The 13,647-nt window shown below is 39.0% G+C and overlaps 1 protein-coding gene across 26 annotated transcripts in view; it reads left to right on the forward strand.

Moving 5' to 3' along the window:
- The window catches only part of MYT1L (myelin transcription factor 1 like), a 313,684-nt gene that overhangs the window by 101,886 nt on the left and 198,151 nt on the right, over positions 1–13,647 (forward strand). For 19 of the 26 annotated variants that reach the window (XM_021293590.2, XM_021293592.2, XM_021293594.2 and 16 more), the window contains exon 3: positions 3,695–3,761. The exons of the other annotated variants lie outside the window; for them this stretch is intronic. In XM_021293590.2, coding sequence (XP_021149265.1) covers positions 3,695–3,761 — 67 coding nt within the window. The remainder of the gene's footprint in view (positions 1–3,694; positions 3,762–13,647) is intronic. 26 annotated transcript variants of the gene reach the window in all.

The following is a 13,647-nucleotide window of genomic DNA, read 5'->3' on the forward strand; positions in this document are numbered from 1 at the left end:
CTATGGGGAATATTTTAAATGAGGACAAGAATGTTGGATTTGGACCAAGACAGTAATGATGATTAGATAGATTAGAATAAATATGGGAGACTTGTGTTCAGTTCCCTGTTTTGTTCTGGCTGTTCTTTTCTTTCTGTGATGCAGTTCCTTATTAATAAAATGAGAATAACACTGTCTCGCACATATTAAAATAGCTATCTCAAAGACACCACAGAAAGAAGAGACGTAGATTACACTCCACTAGTGTAGTATTGTATGAATACTGTCATTGATGGTATGTCTGTAATGAGTACTGTCCTTAATGGACTGGGAAATTTTAAACCTAAAGGAACTGAATTTTTCCAAACCTTCCTTTGACTTGCACAGTTCTGACCATTGTTTTCTTGTCCTCCGCTCAAGTGACACTCATGCTCTCATGGTTTTTATTACCTTTGAACTTCTCACAGCTACTTGCTACTGCTCACATTTAACTACTGCTTCTGTTCCTTCAAAATTCTTCTCTCTTGCCCTTTTACTTTAAGTCTGATTTCCTGCAGCCCTTTACTTTGTGGGCAGCAGTTTCCTTCTTCTTTAACCTATGTACCCCGAGTCAGTGCAGAGAGACTTTTGGGCTGCATGAAGGTGATGATGTCATCGAGAGCATATATACCGGTGAGAAGATGAATGGAAATAACAGTCAAATATAGTACAAATATATAACTACTCTCTGGAGATGAAGGTGTATACATCTGTTTTCACAGCAGGTGTCTCTGAGTTGTGCGAAGTAGCTCTTTGATCTGAATGACATGTTCTTAACTCAGGAGAAATTACCTGTGGAGTTAAGAACAGCCTAGTTGTAAGAGAGAGGACCTGAGCTGTGCCCTGACCATGCCTGTACTCATTATGCTGACGCTGTCCTGCCTGTCTTCATAGTTGGGGTAGCCCAAGGCAGATGTGAGCTCGATATTACTGTGCCCTCACTGCTTCGTCACTCAGGTGTGTGCATGTATTTAGGGACATATTCCATAGCTGTCTGTGCTGAGCTGTTCTAAAACTATTTCCAAGTTAGTTCTGTTATGGGAATATCCGTCATCTGGGGACAAATTGTTCAAACAGCAGAATTCAACCACTGTGGAAGAGAGTCAAATATTTTTTCTTGCTTCATGACCTACATAGAAGTATGGCCAGATACTAGTTCACACAAAGGATAATGGCTTAGGTTTATGTGTTGTCAAAGCACATATTTTCCTATGACTAAAAGTATGTAAAGCCTAGATCAATTATAGCCTTGACAGCTACCACCACCTCACTCAGCTTTGAGCACATTGTGCAGTTCCCAGTTCACACTGATCTTAAATATTGGCTAACCCGGCATGATGAATAGCTCAGAGCAATTTTGTAGAGCTGAGGACCTATCTGTGCTAGGTCACACCAGGCAACAAAGGTAAACAGCATCGATCCCTTCCTTCTCCAGGAGGCAGGAATTTTGTAGATCCCAGCTGATGTGATCTGGTGGTCAAGAGAACGGGCCCTCAGAAAAATAACAACCAAGACTGAAATATTTTGTCTACACAAAGTAGACACAGGCATGCAAAATCAGTATACTTCACACACAGTTCAGTAAAATGAGACATAGCCTCATGCTGGACATACTTGGCAAATTATGGCTTAAAATGTAGATGTGAACTAGGAATTATGATCAACGCAGAAATGTAACAAGTTTTCATGGAGCTTGTAAATGCTGTCCTCCCACTAGGTTTGTACAAACCTGTGTATTAAATGAAGAGGCATAAAAGAACCTTTTGTGGCTGCAGAATTTCATATGTGGTGCAATGATGACATTGTCTGATTCTTTGAAATAGAGTCTAATTACTAGAGAAAGACATTTTGTTGCATTCAAATAGAAATTTTCCTTTACAGAATATTTTTGTTCTTACAAATATGTTTTAGTTCATACTTCTACATTTTTAATCAAAAGCATACCAAATTTTCTGCTTATTTGGTCTGAGTCTGGAAAGCGATGTTTTTAAAGAGTGATGGCCCTGATTCTACAGCCTTATTTATGTGAGTAGTCCCACAGTGACTGCTCTATCAATACCAAGGATATCTAAGATCGGAAAGCTCTTTCATTTCCTGAAAACTGAAAACCGGAAATCTATTTCCAATTCTCAGTGAAGCTTTAGGATGCTTGGGACTTTGTCCCTCATAACTGAGTTTACACTCCCTAATGATGTGTAACATTCTTATCGGTTTTGTTTCTGTTTGAGTGATGCATAATGAGTACTTGAGCACAAACCAAGCTAAAGTTGGGGAAAGTAAAATGAAATACACATTGATACAAATGAGGTGCTATCTTCAGCCAGAAGGCCTTTGTTCTACTAAAAGCATTTTTCATGCAATACTTGCCTTTCTCCTGTCCTTTACATATACTTAGGTAAACTTTTGCAAAGGAAATATTTTTTTTCTTACTATGATTTGGTGAGAAGGAGTTCCTTGGACGGCTGGAATCGTGCACTGATTCTTGAGTTATTAAAGGCATAACATGCCAACATTAGAAAATCAACCTTTTGTTACCTAAATAAGCAGCTTTGATTGTGTTTTTGATACAGAATGTGTAGTATGCCATTTGTTTAAGATCATGTGCCACTTAGTTTTTGTTGTTTTATTACTCAGGGACCTTTTTATTTTACAAGGTAACTCTGAGGAATATATATTTCTGAATATTCAGCAGTAAAACTTGCTGATACTCTACCTCTACCTGTAGTTGCTAAACATTAAAAATGGTGCTTTTATTTTGATTTTTTAAAATGTTTTGAAAAGAACTGGGCTTTTCAATTACAAGAAGAGCAGATGATATTCCAGCCAGATATTCACTGGAATGCACAGAGTCACTTCCAGTCACGATTTTTCCTGCAATTTCCTACTGTTAATAATTGGTAGGGAATGGGCTCATTATTGTATGACCAAACAACAATAGTTCTGTGACAGTTGTGAGCAGTTGGAAGAGATGAGAGCAACCCCTAAGCTGCTCTGAACTGTATGAATGCTGCTGCAGAAAAGATCCTACAGTGAAGATGCAATCCTTACTCTCTTCTGTATAGTCAGGAATCTGTGTCTCTGTTTTACACTTTTATCCACCTGACATTGAAACTTCAGAATGTCTGTTTTGGTTGGGAGCACACATATATAAGGTATAATTTACTAGCAAAAATGCCTTTATAAATTCAGGTCTTCTCCTGCATCTGTTCTCACCTTGGAAGAAGAATAGTGTTAACTAACCCAAAATCTAACATTCTGTTATAGCCCCTGTCACAGTTCCTTTCTCATAATCTTCCAAAATCCTGATAGAGTCTGGAATTTTTATCTACTCACATGGCCCATAGTACATCTCTCTGATGTAAAATAGTAAGTGAATCTAATCTTGAGGAAAGATTTCCCTAGATCCCATGTTGTTAGCCTATTTACTCTTTTCTAGAGGGACAATGGACTCTGAAATTTTGGTGTGGTCGTTAAGAATATTTCAAGTTCATAAAAGAAATTCTATAATACTTTAAAAAACACAGACTTCTGGTCCAAATATGGTAAAAGGATTCCAACCTATTTATATTTCTCTTAGTAATTATTAATCATTAAAGCATGAGTTGAGTGAATTTTTATATGAATTATAGCTATTAAATTGTTATTTTTGTTTAGTTTTTCCTTCTGTTTCTTTTAGTTTTCAGTTTGGATCCACTTATCTTGATATCCTGAGGTCAGATTTCAAAGTTTTCACATTCTTTAAGGTATGTACGGTACTGACTGGGATTTTATAAAGGGCTTGAACTGCTAAGCTTGCTTCTATAGGAAATTTCATCTCATCTCATCTCATCGCATTGCTGAGACATAGATATAAGCACTCCTCAAAAGTGCACTAGATACTTAATACATTTTTTGGATGTGGAAGTACCTTTGAAACTCCTTTCCTAAGGGCCCATGTTGTACCTCAAGCCATATTAAAATCCTGGTGATTTCTTCACATGCACCCAAACTAGTGAACTGTGAAATGATTATTTCATCTCTCCAGCTTAACTCTCTGTCCTTCTCATACAGAATCACACAGTAATTCAGGTTGGAACAGATCTCTGAAGGTCGTCTAGTCCATCTTCTTGCCCAAAGCAGAGTCAGCTTCCAAGGTAGATCAGGTTGCTTGGAGCCTTGTACTGCTTTGAATGTCTTCAAAGCTGGAGGCTCCAGATTCCATAAGACTTTCCATAAGATCTTTCCGTGTACCCTGTTCCACCCTCATTGTGATTTTTTTTGTTTGTTTTTATACAGCTAGCTAGATATGCCACATTCTACCAGTCTTTTGATGCAGATGCTCCTCATCTGTTCATCTTCTCTAAATCTTGTATTTTCCCAGTGATCCCTTTTTACCCTATTTACTTACCTCTCTTACACCTGCTGTCATTTTCTTCTGATTTTCTCTTGACCGTGTCTCTCTATGTCCTTTCTTTTGTAATTCAAGAGTGTATTAGTCTTAATTAATGTTCCCAATCCTTAGAAAACCATCCTGACTTCATTTCCCCTCTGTTGCTTCCTGCTGTTGCTCCAAGATCACTTCTGCTAGGTACATATTCACATTCTGTTGTATTAAAAGCATCTGATCTTCAGTGCTATTATAAACCCCTTCAAACTGGCTTCTGACCTTCTTGTTAGCTAAAACCACTCTCATCAAATTACCTAATGATTCTCTCTTAGCCAGTTCTTCATCCTCCTCTCACACTGTCAGTTTCGATCTCATTAAATCTCATCATACCTTGTATCTTTGGCTCAATTCTTTACTTTTTTTCCTCCTAAATCCTTAATTGTTCCTCTCGTTCATCCTTTGAAGCATCCTGATCTGGCTTCTGCCAAAATCCTAAGGAGTTTTACTTTTGATCCATCTCTGCTCTCCTTTTACACATCACCTCTACAGTCCTATCCACAAATAAATACAACTAACATCTCTGTGCTGCTGACTCAGATTTATATCTGTACTCCAGACATTATAATAGCAGCTCAAAATGGGCATGATTAAAAAAGGGCTTCCCTCTGAGATTTTCTTTACTGCTTGTTTTCTCAGTCACCCTCTTGTCTGTGAGACCAATAATACAGATGTTACTTTTGATTCAGGCCTCTTCAGATCTTCCTATCAAGGCTATGTAAATAGTTCAGATTCCTTTCTTCATAACACATCTAAGATGTGGTTCTTAATCCCATACCAGCAAATCTGGAGCTTCTTTTAAATATTTTGGATGGAAGAAAAAATTGAATTGCTGTCAACTCAACTAATTTCAAGGTACAGTTGTTGAACTCTTGAACTTACCATGGCTGTAATGGATTAATTAATCATGAAACATTTCATTGTGTGTACATTGTCACAGGTCAGTACAACCTTTGTCTTCTGCTGTGACTTTGAAATGTGATTTTTTTTTTTTTTTTTTGAGTTATAATGCACACTTAATACTATAGGGAATGAAGACTCTGAAATGAATTGTAAGCATGGTACAATATCTCAGCATGGTGGAGCACGGAAGTGTGTCACTTTATTCTGTTTCAGCAGCTCTTCAGAGTTTAAAATCCCTCAGGCTTTGTTGAGAGAAGACCCCCCTCGTTTAGATGAGGTACCGTTCTCTTTGGTCACCCGTCTACAAGTTTCCAGAGATCATGAAATGAGGGAGCATAGTATTTCTATCTTGGTCTTAGTGTGAGCATTTAAATATAAATAAATCCAAGTGATTAGATGGGTCCGGTTGCTCATCTGTTACATTGGGTGAAAAGGTCTTGGGTGCCGTAGTAGCTGATTGTGGGATGTTGTCTCCAGCTGGGTACTTCAGTCCTTTGTGTGACAGTTAAAGTGATAGAAGAGATTGGACTTCTAGGGGTTCCATGTTAATAATTTATAGCTCTGCAATCTTGTAGTCCCAAGATGCTTATAACCTAAGAATACAAAATTTTGAGTGTTCTGGTAAGAACACAGTATAACACCTGGCTTACCAGAATGTTGTCTTTACCAAGTACTTGGCATCTCACTGAATCAGACCTGGAGTAGCTGTGGGATTCAAGAGTTCTCACGTACTTCCACGTGTTTGGAATTTTTCCCTTTTATTTTCACATAATTCTTAGTTTGAGTGTTACACTCATTTCATAGAGGGAGAAGAAACTTCTTCTCAGTAAGGGTAACAGAACACTGGGACAGCTGCCCAGGGAGGTTGTGGAGTCTCCTACTCTGGAGACATTCAAAACCCACCTGGACACCTTCCTGTGTAACCTCACCTAGGTGTTCCTGCTCCGGCAGGGGGATTGGACTAGATGATCTTTCAAGGTCCCTTCCAATCCCTGACATTCTGTGATTCTGTGAGGCGGGAGATGTTTTTATCAGATTCGTATCTTTCCCTGCAATATGCTCTATGTTTACCCGGGTAAGCGGTTGAGTTACCATCCCTGGAGGTATTAATATTTGAATGACGTGTAGATGTGGTTTCTTAGGAACATGATTTAGAGGTGGACTTGGCAGTGTTAGGTTTACGGTTGGACTCAATGATCTTAAAGGTCTTTTCCAACCCAAATGATTCTATGATTCTATGATAAATATGTTGAGGTTCTCTTACAGTGTATCTATACAGTGTATTACAGCATACATTCTAAGGACATGGCATGATGTGTGTATTCTTGAAGTGTATGTGAATATGGTGCAATTGGGGTAAAAGGTGGAAAAGCTGCAGTAAACAAACTAATCTCAGGAAGTCCGCTTCATAGTAAGTAACCAAATACAGTTTTGTTTTTTAAGTTCATTGTTGCCTTTCTGCTGCACTCAGCATTTAAAATGTATGTCACTGCTATATTGTTTATCCACGATTTCTGGTATCTCTGAATTTAGCTTGGTGTTACCATACATAGTTGCACAACAGAAGAAACTAAGAATGGATCCTTTGCTTTGGGTTTCTGTATTTTGACAGACAGTAGTAAATGATGTAACTCTGGATTCATGTTGCCACATTAAATCTGCAGTAAAAATTCACTTTCCTCATAAGGCAAACAGGATCCAGAAAATGTGCATTCTGTTCACCTGGTGTGGTTTCTCTTTATCACAAGATTAAATATGTTTCTGAGGCTGAAAAATAAGCTTAGCAAAGTCAACATTTATGCCAGTAATATAGTAAAGAATGTAAAATGTTTCCAAGCTCAGAAGTCAATGGAGCTGATGAAACATAAGTAAATGCCTAGAAAAAATTTAATTGTATTGTGGTCTAAGCATATGTGTATTGATTCCTGGGACAGACAGTTGGCTGCATGAAAGACAGGAGCGAGTAAGGGTAAAGAGACGGGCCATGAAGTCACTTTCCAACCTGTTTTTATTTTGAAAAGCTTTTTCATTTCAAAAAACCTCTGACCATTTGAGATACAATGAGAATAGAAAGACTATGTATGTATTCATTCCCTTAGCATAATTTTTAAGTCTTTTACAGTTTTTTTTCCACAAAAATGCCCGAAAACATATGAGCAATGAGAAAGGCAGTGTGGGTTGAGGGATAAAACAACCACAAAGCAAATCCAAAATATTAAATAAATGGACATTTCTTTTGCATTCAGTTTTATAAGCCTCCAAATTATTATTTTTTTATATTACTTTTATCCACTGACTTTAATTAAAACTCATCAGAGTTATTTGTGGTTTTATGGGATTTTTTTCTTTTAGCTCTCCTGGATGTGACCTTTATTAGGGACCTTCCTCTGACTTGGGTGGTGTCGCCTCATCTGGCACTGAGATTTTACAGCTGTATGTGTTTCAGAGCAAAGGTGCTCACATGAGGCTGTGCTGATCTGCAGATTCTCTGGTCCGGATCTGCAGAGCAGTGGAGCTGCAATCCTGTTGCATCTTAGCACAGACAGACATTGGAGCTTTCCATCAATAAGGTTCATTTCCAAGACCTTAAATCAGGGGTGTCAAACTCATTTTCACCGGGGGCCACATCAGCTTCGTGGTCGCCTTCAAAGGACCGAATGTAATTTGAGGACTGTATAAATGTAAGAGTAGTTATATTTATAAAGTCCAAAAGTTACAGATGGCCTTTTGAAGGCGACCACGAGGCTGATGTGGCCCCCGGCGAAAATGAGTTTGACACCCCTTCTTCAAATAGTCTTGAGAAACTATTTCAAAACGCTGTAGTAGAATTCCTTATAATCATACCAGCAATGTGCTGATATACATTGCTACAACAAAGACAGGAAAATGCCCTGGCTTTGTTAGGCTTTGTAAAACCACTTGCTGATACCTCTGAAATAGTCTAAGCGTAGGGTAGTGTTTTGGAATTGGAGCACTGGCAGGAAGGCTGTGCTGAAGGCTTCCATTCAGCCTGGCATGGCTAGAGCAGAGCGTTGTACTTAAGCATAAATACAATCCATAAAGTTGATTCTGTCCCTCCGTCCTTTCTCATATGCTTATTTTCTATCCTTTTGAAGAGGGAGTCATATCTTTTTGTATGCTTACAGCTCACGCTGACAGCAGTCAAGGTCCACTGGTGCTAATGCAATACAAATTGCTGTTCAGTAATGGTAAGTTTAAGTGCCCTAAGCTTCTGGTATTAGCTGCTTGCAGAGAAGGTAGACTGCAGATACCGTTCCCATGGCTTTTTCCCCCACCTCTTTGTTAAAGACTCACCCTAAAAAACAGGCAGGAGGAAGAGTTGTGATTTAACTGCTAGTCCACAGGGAGCTGGTTGAAGATCATTCATTTCATTTCACATAGGCCACTGAACAGCTCTCAGACCTTGATAATTTTTAGCCATTACTTTAGCTAGGCTGGATTTGAACCAGTAACATAAAGGTGAAAGGCCCTATGGACCATTATAAGTCCCTAGTCACATAGACCTCTTTTGCCTGTCTTATTGAATTTGTGCTTCATCAATGCATGTGATTCTGGCACAAAGCATCCAGAACTTTTGGTATGGACTATAGAGATATTGTAAATCACCTGAAGGCACAAGGAGAGTTTCTCATAATAATTCAGGCTGACTTTAATGCTTCATATAAATGAGATTTTTTATACTATTAGTCCTTAAAAGTCTCATTAATTTTCCCCCTTATCCCTCCACCTCTCTTTCTTTACTCTGCAATAATATTTTCTTCACTGGTGTGAAATTTTATGAGATCTTTTGTAGAATTTTTATTTCAAGTTTGTCTCACTTCTTTTTCCTGACAAAGAATAATAAGGCGAAAAACAGTGGGATGAAGAATGAAATTATTTCCACTGTGCCTCTTTCATTCACATTACTTCTGCTTGTGTGTATAAGTGTGTGCTTGTGTGTGTGTGTGTCCATGTCCTTATTATCTCTGCTTGGGGTAAGGTTCTGGGATGTGTTACAAACTCGATACAGCAGCACTGAAAGAAAAGAGTAACCTCGCTTTAATATGACTTTTGAGTAACAGCCTATGACGATGTGCATACTCAATACATAATTAATAGTATCATTTTGTGTAACCACACTGGTAGCATGATACAATAACTGTCATACAACTCAAATGACCTATTTTGAAATCTGCGTATTACCCTCTTAATACTTATTGAAAATAAATTATGCAAAACCAATTAGTTATTTGTATCTTTCTAGGCCCCAGACAAAAGCTGCTACTCAAAATCTCTTCAACGACAACAAGAAACCCCCGGCAATCAAAAAAAAATTCAAAATTATAAGTATTGTTACTAAATTGGGAATAAGGAGGTTTCAAGCTTACAGATCAATATTTATTCCTATTTCTTAGTGGGGAGGGTGTATTATTTCCACATTCATGAGCACAATTAAGTGTTTAATTCAATTAAAGGATAGTTTGTAGCTCTGTAGCGTGGAAAGCCATGTAAAACCCTGGAAGCTGTGAAAATTGGCTCCACACCCGGTTAGCTCATGTAGCAAAGAATTAGCTGAAATGGGGAGGCAATTAGCAGCAAAACTTTTATGCAGCACTAAGCTGTAGGCATTGAGTTAGCCAGCCAGGAGTTGTACAGGCTACACAAAGGAACCCTTTCTCTGCTGACAGACACCAGTTTTGAGAAACCTTGTAAATCTACCTGCTGTTCCCACCTTGCTGCTTAGAAGTCACATGGAGCAGTGCAAAACCCAGCCTTTTTTTTCGGAAGGGAGCAGTCTCTGTAGCGCTTGATAAAAAAAATGGGCCTGGAGTTCAGGTGGTTATTAATCATTAGTCTGTGGTGATCATTATTAGCAAATATCCACCCACAGAGCAGTATTCACATATTGCATTCTATACTCAGATCTCTCACTGTCAGCACTGGGTTTTCTTTTAACATCTGTGATACTGGTTTTTTAATCTACATAATGAGCATATAATTTATACGTAGTACTTTGACAGTGAATCACATCTTGCACGTTGAGCACAAGTCCCGGCCCGTGTGGTCAGGCTGGTTCTGTTTGCTGTCCTGGCTGACCGGACGTCAGCTGGCTCTGGACCACCACTCTCAGGGCTGGGTTAGCACCATCTTCTGCTTGAGCTAATTAAGCCCTGACCAAAGCTGCTTTGTGTCTGGCCAGCCTGGGGCATGGGCAGAAGAGCTGGGGTCTGTGACAGTCCTGGATATGCATAGACAGGCCCAGAAGGAGGTCTGAGTGGCAAAAGAAATCATTTTCATAAAAACAGGTTGGCAGCTCTTATTCTGCAGATCCAAAATTGCATGAACTCCCACAGCTTCTGTTTTATTGGCAGGGGTTTCTGTTTTCCACCTCATTGTGCAAGGTCACGCCCAGTGGCTCACTCCACAGATTAGTGCCCTCTTTACTCTGCGTGTTAGGAGATGTGCAGCTGGGGAGGCTCTAACTGCTGCAGGGAGAACAGGATGTGTCCCTGGATGTTTATAACACCCATTTCAATTCCTCGGATGAAATGTGGAATATGTATGCAAAGTGCTATTATTGCAGGGATATTCAGAGGGAATATTGAGTGCCTGCAGGAAAATGATTTTAAGCTGCAATCTTGTTATTGGATTCCGTCTTGACACAATCAGTGTACAGGATCAGGACCGTAATGAGAATCTATATTTGAACAAGGAGTTTAAAAGCAGCTTTTTAAAAGATCTGAAAATGTGTTTTTCCACTCCTCTGATCTGAATTTGACAGCAGCACAATCCCTGGGGGCTGCCATTTCAGTGATGGTTCCAACAGGAGACCCAGCGTAATGACCTGTATCAAAGCGAGAAGAACAGTGCTGCAGCCAGACACACAGAAAGCTGCTGCTGCCAGGAGACACTGGGAGCTGGGGACAGTTTCTAGAGCCACTCAGATGTAGGATTTGCCGTCAGCTCTGAGTTGTGTTCCGAGCAGAATGTTTGTGTTGTCTGAATGGAAGAAACAAGGAAAAAAAGGCACAAGAAAAGTTCTAGAACTTGCAGAGAGCTGTGAAAAGTCTGGTGCTGCTTCATGTGTTTTGGCTGCAGCTTTGATTTACCTTATAAATCGTTTGATATTCATATTCCATGTTAAAACATATTAGTTATAGGTCATTTATAAAGAAATAATTGTCAGAGACTTAGTCTTTGGTTATTAAAATATGAAGTGAGTTTCATTCCTAAAGTAATTAGGGCAATATTTTCAATGTTCAGCTGTCTAGATTTTTGCTCTCTAAGCTCTAAGGCATTTTGGACTCACCTTGCAAAAGTGGATGGCCAATGCCATATATTTGTCTTAGCTGTAAGCTGTAGAGGAGAGAGGCACATTCCTGTGTGCAAAATAGTGTTGAATGAGATGAGAAACTGATTCATGTGGCAGTCAGAGAAGTCACCAAAGGAATTCCCTGAGCATTACACTCAGTCCGAGTAGAGTTACGAATATCTGTTTTACTAACCTGGAGTGCATTTTCTTTTCATTTACTGTGTTACACATAGTTTATAAAGTCTAATATGTCACTCATTCTCTAATGGTATTGATTGTTCTCAGGCAGGTGGCCATGGCCTGGTGATCATGGAGTTGGAGAACAGGAGATATTTATACAATTGTAATGCTTGTTCCAATATATAATTTCTATTGTTAGACATGTCTTGTTATTTTTGTAGAACACTTGCCAGACTTAAGTTTTTATAATAGAATCACAGATTCATAGAATGGTTTGGATTGGAAAGGACCTTAAAGATCATCTAGTTCCAACCCCCCTGCTGTGGGCAGGGACACCTTCCACTAAACCAGGTTACTCAAAGCCCCATCCAGCCTGGCCTTGAAAACTGCCAGGGATGGGTCATCCACAGCTTCTCTGGGCAGCCTGTTCCAGTGCCTCACCACCCTCATGGGGAAGAATTTCTTCCTTATATCTAATCTAAATCTACCTTCTTTCAGTGTAAAGCCATTAACTCTTGTCCTATCACTGTATGCATGGATAGGTTCAGAAAGAGCAGAAACTTGTTTGGCATTTTAGTTTTCCAATTATCATTGTTTTACATTGTTTTATATAATACAAATCTGCCATGTGGTAGTATTAATTTTATTCTGAAGTACCAAGGAGAACCACCACATGAAAAATAATCAGTTCAAACTCTTTTTTTTTTCAGTAGTTTTCTTCTTTCTTTGGTAGCATGTCAGGTGTTTGGTTTAGAAAAACAAAGATTAACATTATTTCTTTAAATATTGCTTTCTCCATTAGAAGACCACCACAAAAAGTAAAGATAGCTGGCCACACATGAAGAAACTGGACTGAACTACACAGAAAAACATGTTGGTTTCATTTCTCATAAGTGGATTGAGAACAGCTTGAAATCTGCAATGCTTTAAGATGTGGTCTGAAGTAGGTCTCTGGATAACACTGGGATCATCATGCAAAGGACTACTGCTAAATTTTGCCCTACTTCCCTATCAGCACTGTCTGCAGGACAAAATCACAGGCTTTTGTCCATCCATGTGATGTGACATTCCAGATGTGATCCTGCTGCATGACTTGTGCGCACAGATCACTGCTACATGTTCCAAAAAAAGTTAGGAATTTGGTTTTTCTGTTACAGTCTAAAGGAAGAGATTCATCCAGCAAGTCAAACAGCATGTGGATTAATATCGATCAGCCTATTATTAGTATTGTGTTTTACATTTCTTTCTTCAACAATTCCTTGGCTGTGATTACTAGTACTAGAAGCTGGTTAGCTGTTGACATGCTTGGGTATGCTTATGCCTTCTCTGGTCCTGAATCCCTTCATCACATCCATAGTTTGGATTTCACATAAGCAGGTTAAATGGAACATTAACTTGGCTGTGTAGATTCCCAGGATGCTTTCTCACCATGCCAATTGCCACTGTACCTAAGTCACTTAGCACAAAGGTTAATGGGTCTTTATAACTGCACATGCAGTCATAGGGCGACAGGTTGATAACTGTTCCAGGATCCAAAGCAAAATCATTGTAGGTGTGTTAGTTGAAAACCGTTCTACTGCTTTCTGTCCAGACTTCTCCACTCCTCTGTAATGCAGAGATTAGTGGAAGTAGACCAACAAAGAGAAGGGGAGTCACCAACTGGGCTTGTTTGCCATTTCATTGATGAAGCTACTCACAATTAAAAAAAAAAAAAAGCCTGTAAATTAGACCTGTCTACTGAGACTACTATGAAGGAACCAAAATACCTTTATTTATGCTGATGACTCAATATACTACCTGCAGGAACTCA

The sequence above is a fragment of the Columba livia genome, chromosome 3 (genome assembly GCF_036013475.1).
Source record: "Columba livia isolate bColLiv1 breed racing homer chromosome 3, bColLiv1.pat.W.v2, whole genome shotgun sequence".
NCBI classification, from domain to species: domain Eukaryota; kingdom Metazoa; phylum Chordata; class Aves; order Columbiformes; family Columbidae; genus Columba; species Columba livia.